This window comes from Pleurodeles waltl, chromosome 5 (assembly GCF_031143425.1).
Source record: "Pleurodeles waltl isolate 20211129_DDA chromosome 5, aPleWal1.hap1.20221129, whole genome shotgun sequence".
In the NCBI taxonomy this organism is placed as follows: Eukaryota; Metazoa; Chordata; class Amphibia; order Caudata; family Salamandridae; genus Pleurodeles; species Pleurodeles waltl.
In genome coordinates, this window is record NC_090444.1 from 420,197,408 (window position 1) to 420,218,357 (window position 20,950).

General features: G+C 41.7%; 1 protein-coding gene across 2 annotated transcripts in view; it reads left to right on the forward strand.

The window, feature by feature from the left end:
* The window catches only part of CCDC88A (coiled-coil domain containing 88A), a 1,055,351-nt gene that overhangs the window by 508,431 nt on the left and 525,970 nt on the right, over nt 1–20,950 (forward strand). For both annotated transcript variants that reach the window (XM_069234179.1, XM_069234180.1), the window contains exons 12-13: nt 8,538–8,682; nt 8,768–8,952. In XM_069234179.1, the coding sequence (XP_069090280.1) occupies nt 8,538–8,682; nt 8,768–8,952 (330 nt within the window). The remainder of the gene's footprint in view (nt 1–8,537; nt 8,683–8,767; nt 8,953–20,950) is intronic.

Sequence of the window (20,950 nt, forward strand, 5' to 3'; positions counted from 1 at the left end):
AACATTGTCTTAACACGACTCATGGGGCCACCTTTTGAGCCCATGCACTCATGTGAAATGCAATATTTAACATGGAAAGTTGCATTTCTAATTGCCATCACATCTCTAAGAAGAGTAAGTGAAATCCAAGCATTTACCATACAAGAACCATTTATTCAAATACACAAGCATAAAGTAGTTCTTCGAACAAATCCAAAATTCTTACCAAAAGTCATATCATCGTTCCACTTGAATCAAACAGTAGAACTACCAGTGTTCTTCCCACAACCAGATTCTGTAGCTGAGAGAGCACTACATACGTTAGACATCAAAAGAGCGTTAATGTACTACATTGACAGAACCAAACAAATTCGGAAAACAAAACAATTATTTGTTGCTTTCCAAAAACCTCATTCAGGAAATCCAATTTCCAAACAAGGCATTGCTAGATGGATAGTTAAATGCATTCAAACCTGTTATCTCAAAGCAAAGAGACAACTGCCTATTACACCAAAGGCACACTCAACTAGAAAGAAGGGTGCTACCATGGCCTTTCTAGGAAACATTCCAATGACTGAGATATGTAAGGCAGCCACATGGTCTACGCCTCATACGTTTACCAAACACTATTGCGTGGATGTGTTAACAGCACAACAAGCTACAGTAGGCCAGGCAGTACTACGAACTTTGTTTCAAACAACTTCAACCCCTACAGGCTGAACCACCGCTTTTGGGGAGATAACTGCTTACTAGTCTAAGCAAAGCATGTGTATCTGCAGCTACACATGCCATTGAACGGAAAATGTCACTTACCCAGTGTACATCTGTTCGTGGCCTGAGACGCTGCAGATTCACATGTGCCCACCCGCCTCCCCGGGAGCCTGTAGCCGTTTCGAAATTGATCTTGAACATTTGTAAATTTGTAAATATATCACCTTAAACTACATTATGTACATACATGTTTACTCCATTGCATAGGCACTATTACTGTAATACACAACTCCTACCTCACCCTCTGCGGGGAAAACAATCTAAGATGGAGTCGACACCCATGCGCAATGGAGCCGAAATGGGAGGAGTCCCTCGATCTCGTGACTCGAAAAGACTTCTTCGAAGAAAACAACTTGTAACACTCCGAGCCCAACACTAGATGGCGGGATGTGCAAAGCATGTGAATCTGCAGCGTCTCATGCCACGAACAGATGTACACTGGGTACGTGACATTTTCAATATATATATATATATATATATATATATATATATATATAATATATATATATATATACATACATATATATATATATATATATATATATATATATATATATATATCCATAGAACTCTGGTCTCCAAAGCAACGCGCCTTTCTGCCGGTGCCGACGTCAGGGTAAAGACCAGCAACCCTTATAAATTAAACAAGGAAAAAAGCGTTGCACTCCCGAAGACTGTCAAAATAATATCCATTTATTTTCAGATATAAGCATCAGAACCCCACTGACGCGTTTCGACATGTAGTCTTTCTCAAAGTGGTTTGGTTCATAAAAGCGATTTTCACTTAACATCAACATTTAAATAGAGAATTGTTAATTAATCTACGAGTCTCCACACCTGTTTGAAATATTCCATGCTCCTCCTATAAGGCACGTGATATTTCACTTCTAACGGCTCGTAAGTAAACAGTGCCAAAATAGTTATCAAACATTTTCAATGTACGCTCGGTGAAATTGCTGTCAACACTGTGCAATATTCGCAGTATAATAATAACTTGCTGCAGCATGCCAAAAAAAGGATATTTACAGAATTTCATATCCACAACTCAAGAACATATCAGGGAGTTTGGTTCATGTAACATTAAACCCAAATATGGCTTTATGGGACTTGCAGTTCCTCGCCAGTTACAACCTCTCTCACCACTCGAAATGTTCAATTTACCTCCGATGTAAGGGAAATGTTCATACTGCAGTTATTAACACCTAATCCAGCAACTAAAAGCGGCACATTGTTGTGACATACAGAAGTTGAAAACCAACAATTTTACCGAGTCTATTTTAGTCACTCGAGTCTATGCCAGATTCAGATTATCATGCACAGTTCATGTACAGAGGCCGTACGAGTCCAGTCCATTTCAAACATGTGTTTTAAACAAACTCAATGTTAGTTCCTCAAATGCTTGCACCAATGAAATCATGAATTGAAAAGACAGTCTCCGGACCCTATTAATTCAGGGCCGCATCAGCAATGTTAGAGTATTCCGTTATGGCGCTAGGCGTATTAGAAGTCAGGAAATACCAAATTCTTCCAGTGTACTGTACACACGCAGGAGATAAGTATCTCCTCGCTCCTTCCGGATAAGATTAACCACTGCCGGGCGCTGTCGCTTTTTGACAATAACATCCATAGAACTCTGGTCTCCAAAGCAACGCGCCTTTCTGCCGGTGCCGACGTCAGGGTAAAGACCAGCAACCCTTATAAATTAAACAAGGAAAAAAGCGTCGCACTCCCGAAGACTGTCAAAATAATATCCATTTATTTTCAGATATAAGCATCAGAACCCCACTGACGCGTTTCGACATGTAGTCTTTCTCAAAGTGGTTTGGTTCATAAAAGCGATTTTCACTTAACATCAACATTTAAATAGAGAATTGTTAATTAATCTACGAGTCTCCACACCTGTTTGAAATATTCCATGCTCCTCCTATAAGGCACGTGATATTTCACTTCTAACGGCTCGTAAGTAAACAGTGCCAAAATAGTTATCAAACATTTTCAATGTACGCTCGGTGAAATTGCTGTCAACACTGTGCAATATTCGCAGTATAATAATAACTTGCTGCAGCATGCCAAAAAAAGGATATTTACAGAATTTCATATCCACAACTCAAGAACATATCAGGGAGTTTGGTTCATGTAACATTAAACCCAAATATGGCTTTATGGGACTTGCAGTTCCTCGCCAGTTACAACCTCTCTCACCACTCGAAATGTTCAATTTACCTCCGATGTAAGGGAAATGTTCATACTGCAGTTATTAACACCTAATCCAGCAACTAAAAGCGGCACATTGTTGTGACATACAGAAGTTGAAAACCAACAATTTTACCGAGTCTATTTTAGTCACTCGAGTCTATGCCAGATTCAGATTATCATGCACAGTTCATGTACAGAGGCCGTACGAGTCCAGTCCATTTCAAACAGTACACTGGAAGAATTTGGTATTTCCTGACTTCTAATACGCCTAGCGCCATAACGGAATACTCTAACATTGCTGATGCGGCCCTGAATTAATAGGGTCCGGAGACTGTCTTTTCAATTCATGATTTCATTGGTGCAAGCATTTGAGGAACTAACATTGAGTTTGTTTAAAACACATGTTTGAAATGGACTGGACTCGTACGGCCTCTGTACATGAACTGTGCATGATAATCTGAATCTGGCATAGACTCGAGTGACTAAAATAGACTCGGTAAAATTGTTGGTTTTCAACTTCTGTATGTCACAACAATGTGCCGCTTTTAGTTGCTGGATTAGGTGTTAATAACTGCAGTATGAACATTTCCCTTACATCGGAGGTAAATTGAACATTTCGAGTGGTGAGAGAGGTTGTAACTGGCGAGGAACTGCAAGTCCCATAAAGCCATATTTGGGTTTAATGTTACATGAACCAAACTCCCTGATATGTTCTTGAGTTGTGGATATGAAATTCTGTAAATATCCTTTTTTTGGCATGCTGCAGCAAGTTATTATTATACTGCGAATATTGCACAGTGTTGACAGCAATTTCACCGAGCGTACATTGAAAATGTTTGATAACTATTTTGGCACTGTTTACTTACGAGCCGTTAGAAGTGAAATATCACGTGCCTTATAGGAGGAGCATGGAATATTTCAAACAGGTGTGGAGACTCGTAGATTAATTAACAATTCTCTATTTAAATGTTGATGTTAAGTGAAAATCGCTTTTATGAACCAAACCACTTTGAGAAAGACTACATGTCGAAACGCGTCAGTGGGGTTCTGATGCTTATATCTGAAAATAAATGGATATTATTTTGACAGTCTTCGGGAGTGCGACGCTTTTTTCCTTGTTTAATTTATAAGGGTTGCTGGTCTTTACCCTGACGTCGGCACCGGCAGAAAGGCGCGTTGCTTTGGAGACCAGAGTTCTATGGATGTTATTGTCAAAAAGCGACAGCGCCCGGCAGTGGTTAATCTTATCCGGAAGGAGCGAGGAGATACTTATCTCCTGCGTGTGTACAGTACACTGGAAGAATTTGGTATTTCCTGACTTCTAATACGCCTAGCGCCATAACGGAATACTCTAACATTGCTGATGCGGCCCTGAATTAATAGGGTCCGGAGACTGTCTTTTCAATTCATGATTTCATTGGTGCAAGCATTTGAGGAACTAACATTGAGTTTGTTTAAAACACATGTTTGAAATGGACTGGACTCGTACGGCCTCTGTACATGAACTGTGCATGATAATCTGAATCTGGCATAGACTCGAGTGACTAAAATAGACTCGGTAAAATTGTTGGTTTTCAACTTCTGTATGTCACAACAATGTGCCGCTTTTAGTTGCTGGATTAGGTGTTAATAACTGCAGTATGAACATTTCCCTTACATCGGAGGTAAATTGAACATTTCGAGTGGTGAGAGAGGTTGTAACTGGCGAGGAACTGCAAGTCCCATAAAGCCATATTTGGGTTTAATGTTACATGAACCAAACTCCCTGATATGTTCTTGAGTTTTGGATATGAAATTCTGTAAATATCCTTTTTTTGGCATGCTGCAGCAAGTTATTATTATACTGCGAATATTGCACAGTGTTGACAGCAATTTCACCGAGCGTACATTGAAAATGTTTGATAACTATTTTGGCACTGTTTACTTACGAGCCGTTAGAAGTGAAATATCACGTGCCTTATAGGAGGAGCATGGAATATTTCAAACAGGTGTGGAGACTCGTAGATTAATTAACAATTCTCTATTTAAATGTTGATGTTAAGTGAAAATCGCTTTTATGAACCAAACCACTTTGAGAAAGACTACATGTCGAAACGCGTCAGTGGGGTTCTGATGCTTATATCTGAAAATAAATGGATATTATTTTGACAGTCTTCGGGAGTGCGACGCTTTTTTTCTTGTTTAATTTATAAGGGTTGCTGGTCTTTACCCTGACGTCGGCACCGGCAGAAAGGCGCGTTGCTTTGGAGACCAGAGTTCTATGGATGTTATTGTCAAAAAGCGACAGCGCCCGGCAGTGGTTAATCTTATCCGGAAGGAGCGAGGAGATACTTATCTCCTGCGTGTGTACAGTACACTGGAAGAATTTGGTATTTCCTGACTTCTAATACGCCTAGCGCCATAACGGAATACTCTAACATTGCTGATGCGGCCCTGAATTAATAGGGTCCGGAGACTGTCTTTTCAATTCATGATTTCATTGGTGCAAGCATTTGAGGAACTAACATTGAGTTTGTTTAAAACACATGTTTGAAATGGACTGGACTCGTACGGCCTCTGTACATGAACTGTGCATGATAATCTGAATCTGGCATAGACTCGAGTGACTAAAATAGACTCGGTAAAATTGTTGGTTTTCAACTTCTGTATGTCACAACAATGTGCCGCTTTTAGTTGCTGGATTAGGTGTTAATAACTGCAGTATGAACATTTCCCTTACATCGGAGGTAAATTGAACATTTCGAGTGGTGAGAGAGGTTGTAACTGGCGAGGAACTGCAAGTCCCATAAAGCCATATTTGGGTTTAATGTTACATGAACCAAACTCCCTGATATGTTCTTGAGTTGTGGATATGAAATTCTGTAAATATCCTTTTTTTGGCATGCTGCAGCAAGTTATTATTATACTGCGAATATTGCACAGTGTTGACAGCAATTTCACCGAGCGTACATTGAAAATGTTTGATAACTATTTTGGCACTGTTTACTTACGAGCCGTTAGAAGTGAAATATCACGTGCCTTATAGGAGGAGCATGGAATATTTCAAACAGGTGTGGAGACTCGTAGATTAATTAACAATTCTCTATTTAAATGTTGATGTTAAGTGAAAATCGCTTTTATGAACCAAACCACTTTGAGAAAGACTACATGTCGAAACGCGTCAGTGGGGTTCTGATGCTTATATCTGAAAATAAATGGATATTATTTTGACAGTCTTCGGGAGTGCGACGCTTTTTTCCTTGTTTAATTTATAAGGGTTGCTGGTCTTTACCCTGACGTCTGCACCGGCAGAAAGGCGCGTTGCTTTGGAGACCAGAGTTCTATGGATGTTATTGTCAAAAAGCGACAGCGCCCGGCAGTGGTTAATCTTATCCGGAAGGAGCGAGGAGATACTTATCTCCTGCGTGTGTACAGTACACTGGAAGAATTTGGTATTTCCTGACTTCTAATACGCCTAGCGCCATAACGGAATACTCTAACATTGCTGATGCGGCCCTGAATTAATAGGGTCCGGAGACTGTCTTTTCAATTCATGATTTCATTGGTGCAAGCATTTGAGGAACTAACATTGAGTTTGTTTAAAACACATGTTTGAAATGGACTGGACTCGTACGGCCTCTGTACATGAACTGTGCATGATAATCTGAATCTGGCATAGACTCGAGTGACTAAAATAGACTCGGTAAAATTGTTGGTTTTCAACTTCTGTATGTCACAACAATGTGCCGCTTTTAGTTGCTGGATTAGGTGTTAATAACTGCAGTATGAACATTTCCCTTACATCGGAGGTAAATTGAACATTTCGAGTGGTGAGAGAGGTTGTAACTGGCGAGGAACTGCAAGTCCCATAAAGCCATATTTGGGTTTAATGTTACATGAACCAAACTCCCTGATATGTTCTTGAGTTTTGGATATGAAATTCTGTAAATATCCTTTTTTTGGCATGCTGCAGCAAGTTATTATTATACTGCGAATATTGCACAGTGTTGACAGCAATTTCACCGAGCGTACATTGAAAATGTTTGATAACTATTTTGGCACTGTTTACTTACGAGCCGTTAGAAGTGAAATATCACGTGCCTTATAGGAGGAGCATGGAATATTTCAAACAGGTGTGGAGACTCGTAGATTAATTAACAATTATCTATTTAAATGTTGATGTTAAGTGAAAATCGCTTTTATGAACCAAACCACTTTGAGAAAGACTACATGTCGAAACGCGTCAGTGGGGTTCTGATGCTTATATCTGAAAATAAATGGATATTATTTTGACAGTCTTCGGGAGTGCGACGCTTTTTTCCTTGTTTAATATATATATATATATATATATATTTTTTTTTTTGCATTAGCATGGACATCTCTTTTCTTTACACCTATATACTCTATCACTACTACCTTACCCTCTGCGGGAAAACAATCTAACATGGAGTCTATGCCCATGCGCAATGGAACCGAAGAGGAGGAGTCACTCGATCACGTGACTCGAAAACACTTCTTTGAAGAAAAACAACTTGTAACACTCCAAGCCCAACACTAGATGGCAGAAGTATAATGCATTCCACTTTTCTCTAAACTTACACTGAAGTTCCATAACAATGCCTTTAAAATGTGTTCTAGGCAGAATTTAAATGACACACGCTAGTACTTGATATAGAAAATTAACCACAAATTTATGGTTGCTCTTCCAAAAAAAAGAACAAAATAGCTTTTCTTTTTAAATTCCTACAAGCTCACTAAAATGAGGCAACAATTCCCTTGGTAACTGGAGGAGATGGCCACTTATGAAAAAGCAGGCTTCACATAGAAACTAAAGCAACACATTGCCGCACTTGTTTTCAAAGTACTCTGAACAAAGATATACATCAGAGTCAAAGGTGACAATATAAAATACAAAAACAGAACATAATGGTATGGAAAAGATTACAGTGTAGGTACTACATTTTAACTGAATATGTAATCACTGTGAAGACCAAAGTGAAACAAACAAACATATCTTATGGGTAAGTCTAAGGTGAGCAATCACAGACTAGAAAATGAGGGAGGATGGTCCAGAAAGCCTGACTGAGTTTGTCAGTAATGGAGAAAACGAAAGACACAGCCTGCGGTATGGAGAAACATATAAATGCAACTCTGATGTTTTCGCTCATAGAATCACTTCTGTTACAAGTTTTAAAAAACAAGAAGTTTCATGTTCTGCTGGGGAAATCCTTAGCTGTCAGTGGAAAATTGCAACACCATAGAGGTACACAAATCATTATGCACACTATTGCAATAATCTGTTAAGGTGTGCAAACCACTTGTAATTCTGCATATGATAAGAATCCATGTTTATTGCACTGTATTGTGTTGCTGTAGTGCAGACTTCTTCATGTACAAAATTAATTAGAAGGCGGCTGAAGGATGTATAAGACGGCTTATAGATACCTCTAATATGATACAGTTCATTATTGTTCCACAGAAGAAACTGTGTTTTGAAAGTTTGTTCTCTCAAATAGTGTTACATTATTTATTTATTCAACTAAACTACAATGACCAGTAACCATTTTGTTAGAGAATTTTGTAAGATATATTGAAAATTGCTTTATTTTAAGGAGCGTGACATGGACCGAAAAAAGATTGAGGAACTGATGGAAGAAAACATGACACTGGAAATGGCTCAGAAGCAAAGTATGGATGAATCTCTGCATCTTGGCTGGGAATTAGAACAGCTGTCCAGAACAAGTGACCTTCCTGATGGTAGGAAAATCATAAAGCAGGTCTCTAAATTTGAAGTAAAATGTTGCCATTTCCTATATTTAATATGTATTCTTCAATTGTACAGCTCCGCAGCTGTCCCTTGGACATGAAGTTAATGAGCTGACATCAAGCAGATTGCTGAAGCTGGAAATGGAAAACCAAAATTTATTGAAGACTGTAGAACAGCTGCAAAATGCAATGGGTAATGCAGAGGGAAGCCACTCAAAGATTCTGAAAATGGAAAAAGAAAACCAAAGATTAATCAAAAAGGTAGAGAATACATAAGTTTCTCTTTTGTTTACGTATTTAGATTTTGGATATCCCATCCGCTTTATTACATGTGCAATAGGATATAATGCACTTGTAATACGGCAAACTGGATTTTTGTCATGTTTGTTACAGAGTAATCCATCTGCCAAACTAAAGCAGGCCCAGTTTATAATTGAGTTATGTTTTGTTCTGAATGCGATTGGAATTGGTCTATAAAAACATTATATTCAGAAGCCATGAATCTTAAAATACGGACTGAAGGGCTGTTTTGCAGCTCTGTTATTTTTTCTGTGCTATAGTAGAGGTCGAACCGTTTCTTGATTCTGTTTTAAGAACGTAAGTGGCAAATCCTGATGCCCATGTATATCACAGAATATCAGAAGAATACATAGCTACTTTTCTCTTTAGGTAAGGTTGTTTTGGTCAGGTACCATCACCAAATGTCCAAAAGGTTGGCTATTGTGTTGGAATGTTTTGAACTGAAGGAATTATTCTCAATTTTTTTTTTCTGCTGTCCACATAAGAGCATATGCATATGCAAAAATATTAATCTCCATCATGGCTGAGCTGTCTGTAACAATCCATCACAATAAATTGTGAATAAATGAGACACATTCCACCTCTAACCATTCTATTTTACAAATTACCTAATTTGTCCTATATTCAGCCCTGTCTAAATCTTATTTGATCTTATCTGTGTTGTCATTAGATTCACTTAGCGTCCTGTAACTGGTTATAGAGATTTAAGTATGTTGTCGAGGTGTAAGAGTTAAAATATGGCCTTCTTTCAACACAGACACACTTCCTTTTTTTCTCCATGCCCAAAAGATTGTTTGTGCTGTTTGATAGCAGAAGATTTTCGATTGGATTTCTTTGATAGTTAACAACTGTTGGGAAGTCTGCTTTGAGGTGTTCAACTGTCATTCCACAAGAGGCATCCATAATTTGACATCCACACTTTTCAGATGTATGCAGCCGAAATGTAATGCTGGTGGTTTGTCTTCTTTCACTCCTTTTTGAATCATTAGAGCCTGAAAATGCAAAGCTGTGCACAATCTCGCTTTGTTACAATAGTATTGCATTGGTTTTAGCTTCGGGGTGTAGCTATATTCTCAACCCTCCTCCTTTTTTTAGGTTGCTTTGGCAGTTTTCAAGAAATGAATCTGCAGGAGGAAATATCCATTAGAAGAACAGATTACTTATGCTTGATGAATGCTCTTTCTGAAGGATATGCCGACTCCTGCCAGTTTCTTATGCTCACCTTTCTTCCATGTCAGAGAGTATAAATGTTCTCTGTTGTTTATTGTTCTGTTGTTTTCTAGACAAATTAGAAACATGGAAATCCATGCCCACACATATAAGTTGAAAAACTAAAACATCAAAGTGGCCTTTTCGCCTGCCAGGTTTTCTTTCAGAACCTTTGCTTGTACCTTGAACACATAGCATCTGAATGCAAAATGCCAGTTAAATTAACACGTGATATGTGCAATCACACCTGTATTGCATATAGAATGATATACGTCCAACAAATCTATCCCATGTATGTTAGAGAGACAGGAGGGATTTATCAAGGAGGCGGAATTCAGCACTTTGCATTTGCATGATGGAGCAAACCGGTGGGTGGTTGGCATCATACATCAGTACATTTTAGAAATTATAGGAGGACATCCTCAAAACCCTCCGTGGATGGTGGTTCGCAATAAACTTGCTGAGTCAACAATGAAATATTGGAATTACTTCTGCAAAACTAGGTAAAAGCAGAACCTAGAAGGGCCAAAGGTTTTACTCCAGGTTACTCTGGGTGCTCATAAGTTCTAGAGAATTATGTCCTTCCTGGATTTTTTGAAATCTCAATGAATATTTAAAGCAATCTTTTAGGATACCACCCATCAAGATTATTTTTCTTTTTATCGAAGAGGGTGACTTTCTAGCATCCATTAAGTTGGGAGTGCACCTTTTTACACATATCCATCTAGCAACTGCACAACAATATCTGTGTTTCATGGTAGACAGATACCATGACTGACTGAACGCATGAACTTCTCACATAGCTCTACAAAGACTTGGTGCAAGTGGCACTTATGTAATCAGAGTTTGACAGCATACTCCTATGTAGACATGTCCCTTCTTAATGTATCTTCCCTGACATAAGCACTGTTGTGTGTGAGAGTACTTTAAATATGTTTACAGGTACAGGTCACCGGCCTTGATGTGAGGTAACATAGTAATTTTTCATGCACTTAATGGATGTGATTGCTTAAGCTGTCAAAGTTAAATTTGTCTAGAATTCATGATTCTATTAACATGAGATTAATTTCTTGTGTAGGCTACCAGAGCTTTATATATGTTATTTTTCAAATATGTTCTCATGCTTATGTTGCAATAGCCAGAGGAGGATGTTTCCATTTCCTTCTATGTTTCAGGGCTGCAATTCCCTGCTTGAAGGTTGACCTTGTGCAGTTTTCATGCAACAGCATTATAGAGATACAAAAACTGTGGCGTTTGTCTGCTTCCTATTGAAGTAATTTAGGTGTTGTTTTCAGTCCTGTCTTGCATATGCTGGATCTTAGTGCAGTGAGACCACAATTGCTTGTAAGAATAAACAGAGGTTCGATGGCATCTGTCGCTGTAGATACACATGGTCTGCATAGCTCGCCATCTGGTGTTGGGTCGGAGTGTTACAAGTTGTTTTTCTTCGAAGAAGTGTTTTCGAGTCACTGGACCGAGTGACTCCTCCTTCTGTGCTCATTGCGCATGGGCGTCGACTCCATCTTCGATTGTTTTCTTTCCGCCATCGGGTTCGGACGTGTTCCTGTCGCTCCGAGTTTCGGAACGGAAAGATAGCTGAAAACGGAAGATTTTCGACGGTATCGTTGCGATCCGGTTCGAGATAAACACATACGACGACGCATTGAACATCAAAGCGCTTCGGTGCCCTTCGGGGTAGATTTCGGCACACCGTCGGGGCCTAGTCGGCCCGACCGCGTGGAGAACACCGCCGATGGAACGGACCCCGTTTCGATTCTGCCCTGAATGCCACAACAAATATCCTTATACGGACCAACACTCGGTCTGTAACCTGTGCCTGTCACCCGAGCACAGCGAAGAATCCTGTGAGGCCTGTCGGGCGTTCCGGTCCCGAAAAACTCTGCGCGACCGTCGAGCGAGAAGACTGCAGATGGCGTCCACGCCAAAGGAGCATCGACAGTTCGAGACAGAAGAGGAACAGGAGGAATCCTTTTCCATCCAGGATTCAGACTCCGACGAACTCGACAATACAAAAACTGTGAGTAAGACGTTGAGATCAGAAATTAAAAAAGGCAAAAAGGCCCAGGGGACGCCACTGCCAACCGGCCATGGCTCAACCCAAATTCACGGTGACCAACAATCGGCACCGAAAAAGGCCCATTCAGTGTCGAGATCGTCCGACTCCGGTCGAGACACCGGCACGCAGCCTCCTCGGGACAGAGAGAGTGCTAAAGAGAAGCATCGACACCGAGAGTTCGGTGTCGACACGGATCGACGCCGAGACAGTGGCGCCGAAGACCATAGAGGCCAAGATTTTTCGGCACAAAAGAAGAGGAAGGTTACCTCGGAGCCGAAAAAACAAACAACAGGGTTTTCGGAGCCGAAAAAAGCACCAACAGACCCAGTTTCAGGCTCCTATACTGAAGAACATTCTATGTCTTCACAAATGAAAAGACACAGATTCGAACAGGAACTGCAATCCACTGAAGTGGATCACACGCAAAAGCGTATCTTTATTCAGCAGGGGACAGGGAAGATCAGTACCCTTCCACCTGTCAAAAGAAAGAGAACACTTCAGTTTGTAGCACGAGAGGCTCCTCAGCAACAAACAGCAAAGACGGTAACACCTCCTCCCTCGCCTCCACCTGTAACTCCGGCTTCGCCAACTTACACCCCGTCACATTCGCCAGCTCACACCGCCATGAGCCACGACGACCAAGATCAAGACGCGTGGGACTTGTACGATGCACCAGTGTCTGATAACAGCCCAGACACATACCCAACTAGGCCATCACCACCTGAGGACAGCACAGCCTATTCACAAGTGGTGGCTAGAGCAGCTCAGTTCCATAATGTGGAACTACACTCTGAACAAGTAGAGGATGACTTTTTATTTAACACCCTCTCCTCCACCCACAGCTCCTACCAAAGCCTGCCTATGCTCCCAGGCATGCTACGCCATGCAAAGGAGATCTTCAAGGAGCCAGTTAAAAGTAGGGCAGTAACGCCTAGAGTGGACAAAAAGTATAAGGCGCCTCCTACGGACCCTGTATTCATCACCTCTCAGCTGCCACCAGATTCTGTGGTGGTAGGGGCTGCCAGAAAACGGGCAAATTCACACACTTCTGGGGATGCACCTCCCCCAGATAAAGAAAGCAGAAAGTTCGATGCAGCCGGGAAGAGGGTCGCTGTCCAGGCAGCAAACCAGTGGCGCATCGCAAACTCACAAGCGCTGCTAGCGCGATACGACAGAGCCCACTGGGATGAGATGCAGCATCTCATTGAACATCTCCCAAAAGATCTACAAAAAAGAGCAAAACAGGTTGTTGAAGAGGGTCAAAACATTTCCAACAATCAAATACGCTCCTCTATGGATGCAGCAGACACAGCCGCAAGGACCATTAATACGTCGGTTACCATCCGTAGGCACGCATGGCTCAGAACGTCTGGATTCAAGCCAGAAATTCAGCAGGCAGTACTTAACATGCCAGTAAACGAAAAACTTCTGTTCGGTCCGGAGGTCGACACAGCCATAGAAAAGCTCAAAAAGGACACTGACACTGCCAAGGCCATGGGCGCACTCTACTCCCCGCAGAGCAGAGGATCTTATACCACCTTCCGCAAAACACCTTTTAGAGGAGGGTTTCGGGGTCAGGCCACACAAGCCAGTACCTCACAGTCCGCACCGTCCACCTACCAGGGACAGTACAGGGGAGGCTTTCGGGGCCAGTATAGAGGAGGGCAATTCCCTAGGAATAGAGGAAGATTTCAAAGCCCCAAAACCACTACCAACAAGCAGTGACTCACACGTCACTCACCCCCCCCACCCAACACCAGTGGGGGGAAGGATAGGTCAATATTACGAAGCATGGGAGGAAATAACTACAGACACATGGGTCCTAGCAATTATCCAACATGGTTATTGCATAGAATTCCTGCAATTCCCTCCAGACATACCACCAAAATCACAAAATTTATCAAAACACCATTCACAGCTTCTAGAGATAGAAGTTCAAGCACTACTGCAAAAAAATGCAATAGAATTAGTACCAAGCACACAAATAAACACAGGAGTTTATTCACTGTACTTCTTGATACCAAAAAAGGACAAAACACTGAGACCAATTCTAGACCTCAGAGTAGTAAACACATTCATCAAATCAGACCACTTTCACATGGTCACACTACAAGAAGTGTTACCATTGCTCAAAAAACACAACTACATGACAACCCTAGACCTCAAAGACGCATATTTCCATATACCAATACATCAATCACACAGAAAATATCTAAGGTTTGTATTCAAAGGAATACATTACCAATTCAAAGTATTGCCATTCGGTTTAACAACCGCTCCAAGGGTATTTACAAAATGCCTAGCAGTAGTCGCTGCACACATCAGAAGGCAGCAAATACATGTATTCCCGTATCTAGACGACTGGCTAATCAAAACCAGTTCGCTCACACAATGCTCAAACCACACAAATCAAGTCATACAAACCCTCTACAAACTAGGGTTCACCGTCAACTTTGCAAAATCCAACATTCAGCCAAGCAAAGTACAGCAATATCTAGGAGCCATAATAGACACGACAAAAGGAGTAGCAACGCCAACTCCACAAAGAATTCACAATTTCAACAGAGTCATTCAACACATGTCTCCAAATCAAACAATACAAGCAAGAACAATACTACAGCTCCTAGGCATGATGTCCTCATGCATAGCCATTGTCCCAAACGCAAGACTGCACATGAGGCCCTTACAACAGTGCCTAGCCTCACAGTGGTCTCAAGCACAGGGTCACCTTCTAGATCTGGTGTTAATAGACCGCCAAACTTACCTCTCGCTTCTATGGTGGAACAGTATAAATTTAAACAAAGGGCGGCCTTTCCAAGACCCAGTGCCACAGTACGTAATAACAACAGATGCTTCCATGACAGGGTGGGGAGCACATCTCAATCAACACAACATAAGAGGACAATGGAACATACATCAAACAAAACTGCATATAAATCATCTAGAATTGTTTGCAGTTTTTCAAGCACTAAAAGCTTTCCAACCAATCATAACCCACAAATACATCCTTGTCAAAACAGACAACATGACAACGATGTATTATCTAAACAAACAAGGAGGAACACATTCAACGCAGTTAAGCTTATTAGCTCAAAACATATGGAAGTGGGCAATCCACCATCAAATTCGCCTCATAGCACAGTTTATTCCAGGGATCCAGAATCAACTGGCAGACAATCTCTCTCGAGATCACCAGCAAGTCCACGAATGGGAAATCCACCCACAAATTCTGAACACCTACTTCACACTCTGGGGAACTTATTTGCAACAAAAGAGAACGCAAAATGCCAAAACTTCACGTCCAGATACCCACACAAGCAATCCCAAGGCAATGCCCTATGGATGAACTGGTCAGGAATATTTGCTTACGCTTTTCCTCCTCTCCCTCTCCTCCCTTATCTAGTAAACAAATTGAGTCAAAACAAACTCAAACTCATTTTAATAGCACCAACGTGGGCAAGACAACCCTGGTACACAACACTGCTAGATCTTTCTGTAGTACCCCACATCAAACTGCCGAACAAACCAGATCTGTTAACGCAACACAACCAACAGATCAGACACCCAGATCCAGCATCGCTGAATCTAGCAATCTGGCTCCTGAAATCCTAGAATTCTGACACTTACAACTTAGCCAAGAGTGTATGGAGGTCATAAAGCAGGCCAGAAGGCCATCCACTAGACACTGCTACGCAAGTAAGTGGAAAAGATTTGTTTGTTACTGCCATCATAATCAGATACAACCACTAGACGCAACTCCAAAACATATAGTAAATTACTTGCTCCATTTACAAAAAGCAAAGCTAGCCTTCTCTTCTATTAAAATACACCTTGCAGCAATATCTGCATACCTGCAGACTACCTATTCAACTTCCTTGTATAGGATACCAGTCATCAAAGCATTCATAGAAGGTCTTAAAAGAATTATACCACCAAGAACACCACTTGTTCCTTCATGGAACCTAAACGTGGTCCTAACAAGACTCATGGGCCCACCTTTCGAACCCATGCACTCTTGCGGAATACAATTCCTAACCTGGAAAGTTGCCTTTCTCATCGCCATTACATCTCTGAGAAGAGTAAGTGAAATTCAAGCGTTCACAACACAGGAACCTTTTATACAAATACATAAAAATAAGGTCGTCCTACGACCTAATCCAAAATTTTTACCAAAAGTTATTTCACCGTTCCATCTAAATCAAACGGTAGAACTACCAGTTTTTTTCCCACAGCCAGATTCTGTGGCTGAAAGAGCACTACATACATTAGATGTCAAAAGAGCATTAATGTACTACATTGACAGAACAAAAAACATCAGAAAGACTAAACAGCTATTTATTGCATTCCAAAAACCTCATGCAGGTAACCCAATATCAAAACAAGGTATAGCCAGATGGATTGTTAAATGCATCCAAATCTGCTACCTTAAAGCAAAAAGACAACTGCCCATTACTCCCAGGGCACATTCAACAAGGAAAAAAGGTGCTTCAATGGCCTTTTTAGGAAACATCCCAATGCATGAAATATGTAAGGCGGCCACATGGTCTACGCCTCACACATTCACCAAACACTACTGTATAGATGTGCTATCCGCACAACAGGCTGCAGTAGGTCAAGCTGTATTAAGAACTCTATTTCAGACAACTTCTACTCCTACAGGCTAAACCACCGCTTATGGGGAAATAACTGCTTACTAGTCTATGCAGACCATGTGTATCTACAGCGACAGATGCCATCGAACTGAAAATGTCACTTACCCAGTGTACATCTGTTCGTGGCATCAGTCGCTGAGATTCACATGGGCCCACCCACCTCCCCGGAAGCCTGTAGCAGTTCAGAAGTTACCTTCAATTTTGTACATTTGTATATATATTATTTAAACCTTTAATAGGTACATACTTACACATTTCATTGCGCGGGCACTATTACTATAGTACAACTCCTACCTCACCCTCTGCGGGGAAAACAATCGAAGATGGAGTCGACGCCCATGCGCAATGAGCACAGAAGGAGGAGTCACTCGGTCCAGTGACTCGAAAACACTTCTTCGAAGAAAAACAACTTGTAACACTCCGACCCAACACCAGATGGCGAGCTATGCAGACCATGTGAATCTCAGCGACTGATGCCACGAACAGATGTACACTGGGTAAGTGACATTTTCATTTCAACAGAAAGCATAACCTTACAGCAGCTTTGTTCCCCGAAATTCCACTGAGGAACATCTGCAAGGCAGCAACGAGGAGAACAAATTAGTTTACTAAGCATTACCTTCTTGACCTGCAATTCAGAGCGGAATGACTAGTGGGACAAGTATGCGCTGTAATCTCTTTGCCTAAGGTGCCAGAGAAATCTGCCCACACACCAATATGAAGTCTGAAGACGTTTCTGATCAAAAAGAGAAACAATCTGTAAGTCACGGAAGTGGCTGACAAAAGGAACCCCAGCAGATCATGAGAGCATAAACAGTAAAACACAGGATAATTTCTACTTCTCCGGTATTGGATCTTTCATAGATTCTCATGCTTGAATTATTCCCCGTCATCGAAGTGGAAGTCCCACGGTACATAGAAAAGCAGTAATTCAAAATTTTACATTGAAGTTAATGCAAAAGAAATTCACTTCAATAGCTTATCAGAGTTATTAGAAATGACCCAAAGTCCAGCCAATAAGGCAGCAGCACCCTTTACAGCCCTCACCACAGAGGCTCCAGTGTCTCCGATTTTCTACCACACTTCATGTGATGGGAGTCTCCCTGAGCTATACTCAGTTTAGGGTCTTGTTTCTTACAGAAATTCTTCTGAAAACTGTTGTTTTGCCTCTTGGACCAGCAGACTGGCACTTTTAACTTCATGTCCACAACCAAGAAAAGATTATTTCGCACCTGCAGCACCTGTGGAAAACTAAGACTTTACTATGAAGATCCCAACCAGGACTGCATATATTGCCTTCACCTAGACCACCAGGTGAAAGATTTCAAGATTTGTAGAACTTACTCTCACAAAACCCCTGAGAGATAGCGAGGCTAGGCTTCTGCTTTAACTACATAAGCTTAAGGCCAAGGAGTCTCTCTGATGACGACAGCAACAATTCACAGAAATCTGAGAAAGAGATCTGTGAAGTCTTTCTCTCCACAACATAGTAAAGCAGCCAAGAAAACCCATTTATTGGAGGTAAGAACAGAGGCATGTTCATCCACCTTGAAAAAAACTGATTTCCTCTGAAAAAGGTCATTCTGAACTTTCCACACCAGCTGCTGGCATTATACAGGTAAAAAAAACGTCCAGATCTCTGCCACCGACCGACAATGGCAAAAAATTAACTCTTGTTGACGAGATCGTCGACGAGCGCCTCGTCGACTACATTCTTTGTCACCACTGATATGACTGCAATGGCGACGTTTACTGCATTGCCTTCACTCTTGATAATTACGTTGTTACCGTTATTATTGACGACGAAACAATCAACAGCAGCACCATCAGCAACAACACCGTCAACGACGGCACTGTTGGCGGCAGCACTGTCGATGGCAGCTCCATCAGCTATAGCACCGTTGATGTCTCAGCCACAGGTTACAGATGCACCGTTGAAGATGGTCCCGTCGACAATAGCAACATCATTGGCTTCAGCTACACCTGATTTGGAGTCAAGCTAACTTTCTTTTCTACCCTTAACGCTGATACACTTAAGGTGCAAGTCAACATAAGAGACACCGTGGCCATCTCATAACTTACCCAGTAAGGTATGACCTGCCTTCACCTACCTCTCCAGATAACCTCCCCGATGATGACGATGAGGAGAGAGAATACCAAGAGGAATATTCAGATGATTAACTTTTCGGAGTGGCTCTTAGTCCTTTGGATTTACATATTTAAATGCTAAGAGGAGGGTGAAGAGCACCAATGGTATCACAGACAATCATACGTCCATGAACCGTTCAAATACCAACAGGATGCTGGTTATTCACAACAACAGCAGCAGAAACTTACAGTACAAATGCCAGCCTCACTGGTCACCAATGTACAACATATGCTGCAGGACTACTATAGCAGATTCCCTCAATCAGGGTCTGAAACTCCACTGCTTCAAACACCGCTCCATAGACCACCGCCTCTAGGGCCTTCTCCCAGAGGTCAACCTCCAGACCTCTGAATACCCTCAACACTGTTGCCACCATTGACTGCTCCACTGTCTGCACCTCTAGTAGACGATCCAACTTCCTAAGATGAGGATCAATAAGAGGGTGAGATTCAGGACACCACCTCACTTCTCAATGAGCGGGACAACTGCCAGATACAGACACTATCCCCCTTCTACTCCACCGCCAGTAGATTCTCCATCACAGGACATTGGCGGGTTCCATAGTGTTATGGAGCAAGCTGGCAAAAGATTTCAGCTTCTCATTGTCACTAAGCAATCTGAATGTTTTCTGTATAACTTTAAAGCGGAGTCTAGAAAGTCAGCTTGTGCTATCCAGATAGTGGATTTTATTTGGGAAGCAGGCCTTGAGGTAATGCAAACTCCATCCTCAATACCAACGGTGCTTCCCAGATTGGACAAGAAGTAGAAAGCACCTGAGAACTCCCCAGCTTGTCTGGTTGGGTTGGTAAACCTAAACCTGACTCCGTGATAACACAGGCGGCCCAACACAGATCTAGAAACCCATTTTCTCCACTTTCCACACCCCCAGATAAGGAAGGGAGACGCCTTGACACTAAAGGAAAAAAAATCTTCACAATGGTGGCTACAACTGTCCGAGTGGCAAATTCATTGGCGATCCTAGGGCGATACAACCGCCAAATGTAGTCAGACATCTCACAGTACATTGACCTCCTCCCTGAAGGTGCAAAATCTAAAGCACAGAAGAGTCTACTGGAGGTAGAAAAGATTTCCGCAGAGATCATAGACTGTGCCATAGATGTCTCATCCACAGACTTTCTACAACTAGTCAGAGCCGCAGTACTAAGACGCTAAGGATGGCTAAAAACCACCTTCTTCCACCTGGAAGTTCAAATGAGGATTCTAGACATGCCATACGATGATGAATTACTCTTTGGTAGGCATGTCGATGAAGCACTACAATCTATAAAGCCAGACACTGAGAGACAGCCAAATCTCCTACAGAGGTGGTTTCCACCAGTACAGACAGTACCAGCGCTATCAGAGTCAATACTCTCAAACCACTACCCAATAACACCAGCAGCCCTATATGCAACCTCCATCAGCAGCCTACAGACACTCCACCAGAGGAAAGTTTTCCTGTAGAGGCAGAGATGCTTCTACAAATAAGTTACTCCCATCAAGTGCCTGCTACCATTTCCTCCCCCACTACTCAAATAGGGGGCAGATTTTCAACAACTTCCACCAGTGGTCTCAGATCACATCAGACCAGTAGCTCCTCGATATTATCACCAGTGGACATACCTTGTACTTTCAGCAAGCCCCTCCGAATGTACCACCGCGAGGGCCAGCACCTACACACTTGAAAGAGCTCCTCTTACAGATTACCACAATGATACACAAGGGAGCCATAGAAATCGTGCCGAAGTCTCAGAGAGGAACTAGCTTCTACTCTTGCTTCTTCCTTATTTGGAAAAGGACAGGAGACTGGCGCCCCATCTTAAATCTTTGTCATTTCAACAAGTTCTTGAAATAACAATCATTCCATATGGT